The sequence below is a fragment of the Sander vitreus genome, chromosome 9 (assembly GCF_031162955.1).
Source record: "Sander vitreus isolate 19-12246 chromosome 9, sanVit1, whole genome shotgun sequence".
In the NCBI taxonomy this organism is placed as follows: Eukaryota; Metazoa; Chordata; class Actinopteri; order Perciformes; family Percidae; genus Sander; species Sander vitreus.
This window is the reverse complement of record NC_135863.1, coordinates 14,560,911-14,575,331: the sequence shown is the minus strand read 5'-3', so window position 1 is coordinate 14,575,331 and position 14,421 is coordinate 14,560,911. Positions and strand designations below refer to the sequence as shown.

The following is a 14,421-nucleotide window of genomic DNA, read 5'->3' as shown; positions in this document are numbered from 1 at the left end:
TGGAGAATACAACCAAAGACTCAAGGGATGAATCATCCGCTAAATGATGAATGAATAAATTGGAGACTTAATCCAACACAAAAACATGGCAGATTCTGTTTTATTCTCCTTGCTTCTTGCATTTTCAGGTGTACGTATAAAACTTAACACAATCGAACGCAAGACTGAGGATTTCTGAATGGAGCTCAAACCTTACAAATCCAGCGTGTGTGATGGTTAAAGGGCTGACAAGAGGAAGGGAAAGGAGCTCACGCTATTACTTCATGAATGATGATGTTCCAGTGAATTACAGTGCAGTGCATAACACTCGAGATGGTACTCAAAACAAACCCCGCATTGAGTGTCACTGTTGCATATTTCAGTATGATTCATTATCTGTGTCAACAGTGACTGAGGTTCAGGGCCTTAGCATTTGTTGTGCATATGATATGTGGGTGACAAAACTGCTGTCGATGGAGATTTGGGTGGGGAGGGTGAGAGAGAGAGAGAGAGAGAGAGAGAGAGAGAGAGAGAGAGAGTGTGGCTCATACTCCCTGCACACTATTTAAAGCTGATGGCTTCAGTCCAGAATCAGGGGAGAGAACCAGGGATTGTTATTTTCAAATGGCTCTGGCTAGAGCTGGGGAGGCTTTAGTTTTTCATTTCTATTTGGTTGCAAAACAGTAATTGAAGCGTATCGCTTTCATCTCCACTTATCTCCTCCACTCCTCTCCCTTTGGAGCGCCGCTTGTCCTACCGGCGTTTGCGCATCTTGACACTGTTGGTTTCTTTATGGTATATTGTCTAGGATGCTGTTACTTCATTGTAGCTCATTGCTGATGTACATGGCAATTAAATTCAAACCCAAAACAGATGTACCCCCCCACCCCCCTTTCTCTCTCTCCTGTCCGCTGCTGCTGCTGATGCCTTGCTCTCACACTCCTTTCAATCACTATCTTTTTTCCCAGCTCTCTCTTCCTTTGATTCCTCCTTCTTCTCCCTCGTATCTGTCTTTCTTTTGCGCCCCCTTTCTGTCTTTCTATTCCCTTCATGTTAATAAGCAGAGTAATGGTGTTGCAGGCAGTTCCTGGTTGGGGAATTAATTAAAATGGCAAGTTACCACCCACACAGTCAAAACAATAGAGGCCTCGGCAATGACACAGGCAGATATTAAACAAGCCCAAAATCAAACACTGTGAGGAGGCAGGGACCCAAAACATAGACTACCCCCCAACTTCACTTAACACTTCCCTTCCTGAAGTACTGAGGGGTTTATTGTTGTGCTCTCCAGCCCAGTCAACACGAGTCATAGCAGAGATCCAGTAATTACCTTCTAAAACTCCCTGAACTGCTGCATGAAAAGCAGTTGTGTACAAGATATTAATGCGATTACTGCAGCATTTACTGAGCCAGGAACTACACTGACACTGATTAGAGGAGAAACTGAAGAAGGGAAATAGTGACATCTGCTTATTCCCCACCCACCACGCACACACACACAACCCAAATGATTTTGCTAGCGTGGTAAACACAATGCAGCGCACTCAGGCTCCAGCAACAGTGGGCCGGCTGAGCAGGACAGGAGCTGTTGCTATGGTTACCATTTCTCGGCTCGTTCTCACAGCCCAGGAAAACTGTGTCATTATCCTGTAATTTGGATAGGAAGAGAGAGGCAGAGAGAGACACAGAGAGAGAGAGAGAGAGAGAGAGAGAGAGAGAGAGAGGAGGGATACAAAGAGAGACAATGAGGTAGAAAGGGGAGACAAAGATAGAAAAGCAGAGACAAGGAGAAAGAACAGGGGCTACAGTTCACACAGGCCAGCCATGCATCTAACACACACATCATCCAAATTTGCACCTATTTGTGCTCCTCTATCCACCAATTTTCCTTTTTTTCTACCTTTCCCATCTGTCAGCGGAGCTATAGTTTTCACTCTAATAGGTAAACAACTTCAGTGCTGACAAATAATGCTTGGAAATATCAGGTAAAAGCAGTGCCATGTCATAGGGTGTGTCTTTTTTTTTCCTCGTCCCTGGCATCTCCTGTGAAAATTGTTTCCCACAAGCTATTATGTTGGGGAAAAAAAGATCAATCCCTGCATGATTGTATTCATTTTAACACACCAACAGCCATATGCCACTCTAATGACAACCAGCGCATGGTTGTTATTGAATAAATACCCGGGCCACAATAATAACAGCACAGTGGGATAACAATCCTCTTGTGTGTGTAACTCCTAGTAACTTCTTACTTTAGAAACACACTAAGAAAAGGACTTTATACAGTATGTTCATGACTGCATCTGCGTGTGTACAGTATGTGTTTCTTTTTTGTCGCTTTGCTCGGTGTGTTTGTGCAACGTGATGTCCACATCAGAGGAGTTAAATTGTGAACTAATTACATGGCCGTGTAAATAGAGGCACCCTGCTGATATGGGCTGTGCACCACATGATTTCCCCTGGTAGAGCAGAGCCTGTTTGCACTGCCTTGCTGTGTGTGTGTGTGTGTGTGTGTGTGTGTGTGTGTGTGTGTGTGTGTGTGTGTGTGTGTGTGTGTGTGTGTGTGTGTGTGTGTGACCCATACATGATGTAAGTGTATGTGTGTGCTAAGGGAGAGCATGTGTTGTAACCTGTGAGGTGTGCTTTATTGAGCTACAAACTAAAAGAGTGCGTCTGTGTTGAGGAGGCAGAGTAGCCCCTCCAAATGAAAGGCTGCCCTCTCCCTCTCTGTCCTCCTGACGCAGCTCTCCAGAGAGACCTGTTCATATTACTGTGGTGCTGGTCAGAGAAACACAAACAGCCCAAAACAAAGCACAAATAGGAATGTGAAGAAATAGACCTTGTGTCGCCCTCATTTATTCTCCTCTCTCCACTGATGGCTGTTTTTGTACCACTATGGAAGAGGGAAAGTCATTTGACACCCCACTAGAAAAATATGAGATGGAAGAAAAGTGTTTTAGAATATGTTAGAATCTGAAGCAACAAAGTACATTTAATCAAGCACTGCACTTTGTACAATTTAATTTGAGGAACTTACTTTAGCTGTTCATTTAATGCTGCTTTAGACTTCTACTCCGCTACATGTCAGTGAGATAAAATTGTAGTTTTAACTCCACTGTATTTGAGATGCAGTTATGTACCCCAGTACCACCCATCATGTTGTAATGATATGCAAAATGTTATCCATAGTTATTGATTCTCACTCAATTATTTATTTTGATAATTATTTTTCTGTCTGTGTGGCAACATTTGTTTTTAGTTATGCTTAACATGACTTGATTAATCATCTCATGACCCCTCCAATGTATCTTGTGACCATTTGGAGGGGCCTGGACTACTGGACTTAACTACCTAACTGTATATAAAGTAGTTGAAACAAGCTTCACGTCAACCAGCTACAACAGTAGTGTTCTGTATACGCTTTGATACATCAGTATTAACAATCTCATAATGTAATATATAATAGTATATCAGTCAGAGGGGCCAATTTTCTGCAGAATGAGTGCTTTTATTTTGATGCTTAAAGTGCATTTTGCTGATAATATTTCTACTTTGACTTTTTTAAAGGATTTTAAATGCAGTACTTTATGCAATGCAGTATGTTTACATTGAGGTGTTGGTAATTTTATATAAGCACAGGATCAGAGAACATCTTCCACCACTGTTTAGAATATACAGTACAGTCGCAGCATTGTTGTGAAGTATAGGTTTATCTTACAAATGGAGAAACCAACTCCAAATTGTAGTAATTGCAGTTTTTACAGTCTCCTTTGAAAACACCATACCAGGCTGACTGTGGGTTTACAAATGGTAAAAGTGCAATCACAACTAATCAGAGCTTCTCTTGTTTCCTGCCCACAGCGCCCAACACTGCACCCTATGGGAGCACAGGAAGTGCGCACGTCCCGCTGGCCTGCCGATACCTGGTCCTGGCTCTCTCCTCCTTCATCAGCGTGTACTAGCAGAGGCCAGGCCAGACACAATGACTGTCGAGAGCATTTATGAATCATTTTTGACATTGCTGAAGGCTGGAATCCAATCTGGTACAGTTTGTTGAAAAGCCGTGATGGGGAAAATAATCAGCGATACTTTGTGTGGGGAAATTTTCTTTTCTTTCTTTTTTTTTGCTTTTTGGTGAAATTTCTGCCATGTAAATACTATGATGTTTATTATTATTATTAATATTATTATTATTATTTTCTCTCTTCTTTTCTGATTGATTGACCACCTTGTTGTGAATCAGTGCTCACCCCCCTCCCCACCCCACCTCCAATCACATCAAGCCCCCAAACTTCCCAAATGAGTTACTTTCATGCCTCTTTCTCTTCTTTTTGAGGCGATGGCGCAAAATGGCCATTTTTTACATGGCCAAATTGGCCATGGCTAAAATGGCTAAGCAATTGTGCCAAGTCTCTCAGTACACAGAATTACCATACCAATGTTGTATTGAATGTAGTATGGGTTGTTGAACAAAGGAAAGACATTTAGATTCCTAACAATACAAATTCTGATTGAGTGTGCGCAAAAAATACAGAAAATATCTGGGGGGGAAATCAAAAGAAGAAAAAAGGCATGGCTTTTTCAGGACCTGTATTGTCATGATGACTCAATAGATGGATGGACAGTGTTAAAGGTGTGCTTTGTTGTATTCTGAAATGGGTCCTTCAGTTACTATGCCTGACAGATTTGATCAGGCAGCCGTCAAAGTAGCAAAGTATACTGTATTGTATCTTGATATTTTAACATAGTGTAGGCTTTTGTTTTAAAGTGGGACCAGCTTTTCTCATTCGACCAAGAACATTAACACAGTTCATGACTTTGTACAGTATGAAGGGAGGAACATCGCTGCCCTACGTTTACATTTTTCTTGAAAATATAAACACTACAGTATATACTCCATACTTTTTTGAGTCCGCATACGTGAATGTCACAACTGCACACTGTAGGTCGCTTGAAGTTTCTGGCTTTAACATTTCTCTGGAAAAGCAACATTCTGCAGCATGGTATTTTATTCCTTTTTTTTATTCGTTTTTCGTTATAGTTCATTAAATACTTAAATATATCACCGTCTCTTCTACAGTAAATATATCTACATTATTGCACCAATTTACAAATAAAGAACATCCAGAGAGCCAAAGGTCATGTACCCTAAGATTTCTGGCGAATGCACCAACATATATCATCATCCCAAAAAAAAAGTACAATAGAGAAACCTGCTCTGCCTCCAATCTGAGTCCTTCTCATGTTAATTATGAGCAACAGAACACAAACTAAAGCTTATGAACATGCTCATCACTACAAGCATGGCCTAAGTTGCTAACAGCTCCTCCAAGATGAGAGTCCATTTTATTCAAACAGCTGATCAGTGTCCACAGGGCCAGTGAATGTCCAGCAGAGAATCAATTAAACCATGAGGTCGTTTAATAGAAGAAAATGTGGCTTTTTAGTTCACTGAAATCAACCATATCAAGGCTCAAAAACAATGTAATCGTAAGGGTTTACTTTTTAACAAGACAGTCATGGCATATTCATCCTCAAGTATCTTCAATTCATGGTGTAAACAGAAATACTGTACTGTAATGCCTTAATAGTACCATAGACATTAAATGAACCTCCTTTAGAAGGACACTTCCAGAAGCTCTCATTAAGATACAACTCATTTGTTTGACACATTACTGCTTAGTGAATGTTCATAAACCAGTAGCTGACTTATCTTTCTAATTTGGCATTATATTCAATTCAATGAAACTTCTCAACTTCTCATGCAGGTATTTTCAAATAAGCCAGTTGCATCTGATAGAAATGCAGTATTTGTCGTACAGGTTGACATGTTTGCAGGTCTTGTTTGGATTTGGATTGTGTTATTTTTTGCCTCGCGATCGAGGGACTAACAGTTCACGCAGTATTTTCACATGAACTTGTAACTGCAAACCTATAGAGAAATAGCCATCGCAGTTAAAAGACTTAAAGCACAAACACTGTTATTACTTTTATGTTTCGTGGTGATTTGTTTTAAGGTCTGCTAAACATTTTTTTTATTTTATTGTTTGTACTGAAATTGTTATCAGCCTGTTTTACAAATTATGAAAATACTGCACCATATGATCTTGTTTAAATGTTAAGGTATAATGAAAATGGGTCAGAACTATATTTATTCTCTTCCTTTATGAAAACAATGTATAAAAAATTACATTTGAAACATGTAAAACTGGATATGTGACATGTATTTGAATGAGGCACAGTATGGCATAGTTTATAATGTTGTTGGGTTGATTTAGATGCCATAACTGTTGTTGATTTTCTGTCGGACGAGTACATTAAAAAAGAACAATGTTTGCAATCAAATTACCTACTTTTTGAAACAGAGAGGGTGTGAACCAATATAACAGTATTATAGAACAGAATCAATGTGTGTATATTTGGAGAAAATAGGATACCTTTTGATCTATAGAGCCAGTGTGTAGTCATAGTTTTCACACACTTGCGTGTTTGACAATGTGCAGAGAGTATGGTTGTGCTGCATGTCAAAGTTAACCTGTGTTTTTGAGGTGGCCGTTTTACAGGTATTCATACTTTTTATGAATGGAACCAGTTTTTCCAAAACACATTTGGTTCTTAAACCTGGTCTAAAAATACATACCTCCTACGGACCAGCCGGCTATGTTTGTTTGTGATTTATTTGAATCAACTTTTGCTGATAAACTAAAACAACTGCTATTCAGAGTCATAATGATTATTGTGGCACTTTGGTGATGGTCTGAAGTTATGTTGGCTGCTTGTCTAAGCAGTCAAAACCATGCTAGTATTCATACATATGAAATGTACTGGATGTTGATTATTTTTTGAATAATAGTATTAACAAGTCCCTTTTATCGAATCATTATTATTTGCAATAAAAGTCTTCATGTTCCAATATAAACCCACATCTGAGTTAATGAGCACTCAAAGGGGTTGTCATTATCACTGGGACAGGGTTTTAGCCATAGCACGCCGTTGCAACAGTGTCCTTAAAATATAAACCGTCTCGTCACTACGTTCTCCCTGCGTTGTCTTGTTGTCTCCCTTAAAATCAAGGGCAGAATCAATGATGTTAGCAGGGTTCTAATTTGTAGATTTTATAAGCTGTATCAACATTTACTTTGTGAAGTAATTCAACTACCAAATTAACTGTTGGTTGTTAGCAAGTAGACGTGTAATGTGCGGCCAAAGATGGTTTGCTGGAGAGGAAAAACAACACTCTGTACTTTGTAAAAACTAAGAAAGGATTACGTCTGGTTGCGGTTCAAAAGGACCAGCTGCGTAATGAATCTGTTGGTCAATAAATAATCTTACGTTTGCTGACTGCACACATCAAAATCCAGCCCGATACGTTGTAGCTAGACTGCAGTCGGGTACTGACCGACAGTTAAAGCTAGCAGCTAGTAATTTTATAACCCCTCAGTTATATTTTTAAGAACATCACACACTAATATTTTAATCACCTAAATCAGAATCTTTGATAATGTAGGACTGAGCAGCAGCTAGTTCTGTCTGTGAAATTGTAGCGTTAGCTAACGTCAACCAACATTGCAAATGGATCAATTTCGATGATGCGTGATATCTTCAGCTTTAATTGTCAGGCTGATTTACCAGATTTTTGTCACTATTACCAGAAGTAGACCACTACACAGTAGTCACCACTTAATTTCCACTTTTAATGAAGTGAAAAAAAAGTTACAAAAGTCACAGTAATGTGGCTACATATCACATCTGAATGTGAGCTACATTCAGTTGGTCTGGTTTTGTAGATACAGATGAAAGTTCTTTGAAGTTGACTTCAAGCAAACTACTGCTTTGTCAGTGGCACAGTTAAACCCTGGTGAAACAACACTGCTGGGACTGTTCCCCAGGCTTGAGAGGCATGAGGGAAATATCAGTCTGTTTGTACAGTGTAGCCTGAATTATTGAGTCATCTTAATTTTGCCATATCGTGCATATTTGATCCTCTCCCCTCTGCCCTTAAACACTGCATAAATCCTTCTGAGCCCAGATGGGCAGAAGCCACAGTACATTGGATTAACCAATGTTTGCAGTGCATCCTCATCATTGACTGGAGTGTGTCGCGCAGTATATATGATCTGGAGATATTTACAAACATACATCACTGCACATTCAGTCCCATAATGCATATGGGGCAGATTATACCTTTTTTTCGCAACAGCAGTAGGCTTTCAAGTATCCTTTGACCCAATTCACTCTTGACTTCAAAAACCCACGGTTGTGTGACCTACCTCATAAAAGTTCAATTGAAAAAGTTGTGTTTATGTACAAGCTGAAAAGAGGCCACGCCACCTGCAGAGATCACTGCCTCACCTAGTGCTCCCAGCTGATAGCAGAGGGGGAAAAATCTCTCCACTTTTAAATTTAAACTAAGAGGATTTTAAATATTCATGCTAGTGCCCTGCAATCCCCAACCTGAATTTTTAAATTGTCCATTTCCAAGCATTCTCATCCCAATACATCAGAATCATATTGTTCTGTTTGCATTTATTACAAGTTTATTTGTGTTTCATTTATTTAAGTTGTTAACAACTGAGTCTTAGAGGGGGTCAAGTACTGTACTGAATGTGCCTTTAAAGTACTTTCTCAATCATAACCAACCCTCATTTAGATCATCAATGCTCCTGTATGCAGTCTTTTAGCTGATGGCTCACTTAAAGGGGAACTATTCTCTAGCATTTTTAGGTTTATACTTGTATTTTATGTTTGTACTAGGAAATGTTTACATGCTTTAATGTTCAAAAAACACTATCTTTCTCATACTGCCCATGCAGGCTGCTGCACCACTTTCTGCGCCTTTCTCTTTAAGCCCCCCTCCCGAAAAAGCCCAGTCTGCCCTGATTGGTCAGCATGTTTCCTGGACTCTCCGCTGCGTGCCAGTTTTGTTTTAGTAGTAGCAGTTGGAGCTACTGTAACGGAGTTGTACCATGAAAAATCACAAAAAAGACTTCTAAACCAAATACTACACAACTGGATATGTCCCAGCAGTAATGTGAAATTGGGGAGAAATGACCAGCATTGGCCGCCAAGAATACAGCTATCTGGCCTTAACATGCAGCTACTTAATAGTTAGCAGTATGCTAACGTTAGATTGTAATGGAACGAAGCAGCACTTTCTACCGTCAAAAATCGCAGATAAAGGCTTCTGAACCAAATACTACCCAATCGGACATGTTTCAGCAGTAATGCGACCCGAAATTGGGGAGAATTTAACAACATTGGCAGCCAAGATGACATCTTTTACTGCCGTTAGCATGTAGCTACAATAGTTAGCAGTGGACACTAATAGAGTACAGCAACACTTTCTACAGTCAAAAATGCCGTTAGCATGTAGCTACATGCAACAATGTTAACACTGCAGTAGCTTTAAAAAAAAAAAATTCCAGTCCTGCCTGGCTGGAGCAGATGACCAATCATAGAAGGCCGGAGAAGGCCGGCTTGGAGTTGCGAAACACTAAGCCAGAGTAGAAGAAACTGTTTAAACCGGAGTGTTCACAACAGTTGGAAATCTGAACGTTTTAGCTCACGAGATTTCTCTAAAATATGTTTACCTCATTATTTGAACGTTTAACATGAAAATACGACATTATAACATTGTAGATATGACAGAAAATTGGGAAAAGCATAGGTCCACTTTTAGTTTTCACTACATTGACTATAGCTAACATCAGCCAAACATTAAATATCTCAACATAGAAGCAAACTACAGAATTAATTAACTTTAACAGTTATTCTGACACATGTAACCCCTAAGTAGCATAGAATACAAATGAATGAAACAAAGTTAAATGTCATCGTAATTAAAATAATTAGAATTAATACATATTTAAAGTGTAGTCATGTGTATTTAACAGAAGCAGGGTTCAAATCATCTTCATTCTGGTTATTATCAGGTCAAACTCTCATCATGTTTGTTTTCGCTTCTTTAGTATGGACAGGGGCGTATTTGAAAGGCATGCTTATTAATCCTTTCTGTGATTGACATACTGTACCTGACATTAAGATGTTCTGCTGCAGTAAAAAAGAAAAGAAAAACACTGCTTGAGTTTAAACAAACAGCAAGAATTATTTTGTGGATGATGTGTGACTCTGGGTGTCACTGTAGGAAACATGATGACAAACTCAGAGACTGCTGTGACACTTTGCAACAGTGTGTTGCTGTACTAACGGGAGCATGCACACTGTGTTGCCAATAGAAGCTGATGTAGGGAGGTGATTCAATATATTGCAGGTGGCATTTACAGTCTTAAAAGGCAAAAATTAATAAATACAGACAATGAGTCATTTTGTTTTGCAACTAATACAAATGCTCAACCCATCAGCGTGTTTTCAGCACATAATGCTTTACAGTGTATTGTGATTTGACCACTCAATTATGGATGTTTGCAGTTTTTATACTGCAAATGAATATATGTAAAACAGCATTACCCTGCAGCAACTCTAAGGCAGCATATACAGTAGGTTATGGAAATGATTAGCATGGTGTCAAAGTGCTGTTTGGGTTTTCACAAAGGCGTCTGTGGCCGGCATGAACACAGAGGAGAGCAGAGGAGTTGTGAGAGAGCGATTCCTCCTGACCCTGCGGTTAATGAAACCCTTCCTGTGCCTTTGTCAGTTTTAACTGGGAGATTGTGTCATACCGCACTGGAGCTGCCGCCTGGCTCCTGCAGTCGCCATCCTACTTCCCTGAGCAGCATACTGAGTTGTCAGTATAAAAAAATCCTCTGTTTCTTGACTGCTAGCATTCAGTTTGGTAGATATGTTTGTTGCAATGCTATCCCTCCTTTCAAACGCAGGCAGAAAGAGGGTTTCTTTCTCTATAACCAGTCTCCGGGAAAGTTTGATCCAACTCTAAATAAAAATAAAGATAGAAACAAATCATTTTATTTATTTATTTTTTTATTTTTTTATTTTTTTATTAAATAGGCCTCCTTCTTCTCTCGCTCTCCAACATTTCAGTTGGCACAAAACTAGTGAGCAATTTCTGACTGGTGTGAAACCCCTCTGATATCGTGTCAGCTGCCAATGTAGGGGGGGGGAGAGGATGGGTATTTAAAAAAGAATTTACATCAAGTATTTGTCAACCTGTCCCTCATTATTTCCACTGAACTGGAAAATAAGTTGCCAGCCGATGATGCAGAGCCTGAGATAATGCCTGGGTTTTAAAGCAAGTTATCTAAGCTAGGTCTCTCCATGACGTCAATGACTGTGAAGGGTTTTCATGTAAAGCTTGCGGGCATGTGTCAGTTTTGGTGAAGGATTGAACAGGTTTACCATAGAGAGAATGCCATCATTTGACTGATAGTAAATGTAATCGTATTTCATTTGTTTCCATGCCCCAAAAGGCAGATTACACATTGTTTTATATACACTGAATGACACAGCTAATCAGTTCTTTGTAGCACCAGTTCATCATTTGTCTTCAGTGTTGTATTTGTTTAAATTGAGTGGCCTCTGGTAGAGTTCAAGGTAATGAGGTGCAGCATTTCTTCTGTTTGTTAACTGTAAATTCAATATATATATATATATTTATGCCATTTCTTTTCTTTTTACGAAAGTGGGAATGGATATTATAAGATTGATGGGAACATCCTGAAATTTTCTATATGGACTTTTATTTCTCTCTTTTTTTCCTTTTTTAAAAAAAATCTTCAATCTTTCAAATCATCATTCTGAAAAACAATACGATGAGAAGTGTGGAATGAAAATGTTTACTCAAATGTGTATTAAGGTCCTTTAGCCACCAGGGATATAGTTGTACATTTATAGGCTCTAGATCACTGGAATGATATATACAGCTTTAAGTGGCATTGATATATCTATATATAATATATATAAATATATATTGATATTTGTCCAGAAATAAGAAAATGTACTTTAATTACTTTATAGCTTACATTGTGTATAGCACGTATGCAAGTCCATTTTCATCATGTTTGATGTAATTTTGTAGCAGTGGTTTGATACTAATAAATGGCAGTTGATGATGGAGTTCTAGATTGTGTTTGTGTTGAACTGAAGTGACATTAACAACAACACTGTCATGCTTTCATATGTGTTCAAGGGGGAAGGGTTTGACTGAAGAGACTCACTCTGGAGCCACACTGGAATAGGACAATTTATTCATTACAGCATGTTACAGACTAAAAGTATACAAGTCATCCATTTCATACTTATACTATACTTTGTGATTAGAGTTTCTTGTGTATAAACAACTTTTGTAATATTAGTTTTTAATACACAGTTAATGGAAATGTGTCCGTTTTAAATGCATTTTGTTTTGTATAGTTGTACTCAAGTTCCTGACATTCAAAAGTAATTAAAAACATCTATGGACTATGGTAAGATGTAAAACAAACATTATTCCATTACTTCTTTCATTTACAGCAGGACAACAAGATGAGAAATGCATCGTTTACTTTTATCTATGACCACAATCTTTCCAGAACCTCAACTAAAAATGTGACAAAACAATCCCAACTCATGGCCATATAAGGGACAGTGCCTTGAGCTCAATGCTAACAACGCCATGCTTACATGCCTGCAATGACAATGATAACATGCTGATGCTAAGCAGGTATAATGTTCACCACTAATTTAACATGTTAGCATGCTTACATTAGCTAATTAGCACTAAACACATAGCAGAGGCTGACGGGGATGTCATTAGTTTTGTAGGTATTTAGTAATGAACAAAAGTATTGAACAAATTAAAATGATGGCGCTAGATTAAAAATAATTAATCTTAAAGACAACAATCTTATCTTAAAGACACGAATGTGTGTACCAAATTTCATGATTTCAATCCAATAGTTGTGTAGACATTTCCCATTAAAAAGCACAAATGTCAACCTCATGGTGGCGCTGGAGGAACTCAGTGGATCAACAAAGTCAGTAGGATTCATCCTCTGGTAACCACGAATTTCCGTCCAATACTTCTTGGCAATTCTTCCAGTAGTTGTTGAGATATTTCAGTAATAGTAATATTCAAATTTTGTTTTGTCACAGATTTGACAAAATGGTTGATGCGACAATGTCAGTTAAACTGTAACTGCTATAGAACTGTGCTTCTAGCAACAAAAGCACTTCTAGGACTTCTTGTTGAATAAATCTTAAACATCAAAGTTATTTATCAATCCTAACTTAAACTCCCTGAATAAGGAGTGTTATAACTACTTAAAAAACTACTCCAAAGTCTATATTATCTTATAATCCTTAATTTGATCAAGTGTTTTTTTTTCAGCCCAAACCTCAATCTTTCCCTGACCATAACCAAATAGTCTGTGTGCCCAGACCTAATCAAACCTGAACTACAGCATTCAGGGGACAAAGGATGAGGCTTCAGATCAGACAACATTCACATGTGTTGTTTTGAAAAGTAAGTTTAGTTTGGAGGTAGACTCGCTTTGCCGGACCTTCCTCCACCATGGTGCTGTGGAGGAGGGTCTGGCTAGTCCCCACAGCATTCCGGTATGGGAGAAAAACGTGCTCTGGTTTATTGGCATTTCTTTAAACCAATTACAATCGTCTTGGTCGGCGCTAAGCGCCGCACGGAGCAGCAGTGCCTCTGCAAAATGGCTTCGGGAAGAAACTTGTTTTGGTGGAACGTGTACGTTCAAAGGTTGTTTTAGTCGTGCAACAGAAAACTCAGATTGGACAGATAGTCTAGCCAGCTGTCTGTATTTACCCTGCAGAGATCTGAGAAAAGTTTAAAATGGCAACACAAAGGAAGCCCAAGGCAACAGATATCTGACCTAAATGAGTGAAATCTGGCGGAATTTCCGTCGGCAACAGAGCAATAAGGGAAGTGGAACGTCGAGGATATAGACTAGTTTGGAGGGTATGTTGGAAAATCAGCTTCAATATTCCCACTGATCAATGGCTTAAGAAACTTCTAGTCATGAAAGTCTGTAGTTTATGGGCTGTCCTGGATGCACTGTTCCACCCTGACAGCCCTTTTTTTTCAAGCGCCTGTAAAAATCAGTCACAATGGCAATAGGGAGTTTGATATGAGGACAAATGGTCAAATCCAGTGGCTGAATTATTGATTTATACCAAAATGTGAGAACAGAATTCCTCTGGGACAAGAGTTGAGTGGAAGTTGCTCTACACTCTAATTGCCCCCTGCCCACTGTACGTCTTTCTTGGCAGCCCTGTGTTGAGTGTTACAGAGCACTGATGAACCATATAACACACTTTAAGTGTTTAAGTAATTATTTAATTAATAATTAAAGTACACTGAGATTATCAAGATCATGCACCGCACAACAATAAGCTGTGTAAAATCAGGAGACTTAAACAACAGGTCTGGTCACATTGCTTAATTGCAGTGTTCTTGCAATTAGCATAGCCAGAAACAAATTTTTTCTCTTATGTGATGGTCTACCCTCTCACCTGAAAAGA

The 14,421-nt window shown here is 38.8% G+C and overlaps 1 protein-coding gene across 2 annotated transcripts in view; it reads left to right on the top strand.

The window, feature by feature from the left end:
* The window catches only part of negr1 (neuronal growth regulator 1), a 162,695-nt gene extending 157,699 nt beyond the window's left edge, over window positions 1-4,996 (top strand). For both annotated transcript variants that reach the window (XM_078258841.1, XM_078258840.1), the window contains one exon: window positions 3,841-4,996. In XM_078258841.1, the coding sequence (XP_078114967.1) occupies window positions 3,841-3,941 (101 nt within the window). In that variant the 3' untranslated portion in view covers window positions 3,942-4,996. The remainder of the gene's footprint in view (window positions 1-3,840) is intronic.
* Window positions 4,997-14,421: the final 9,425 nt, after the last annotated feature.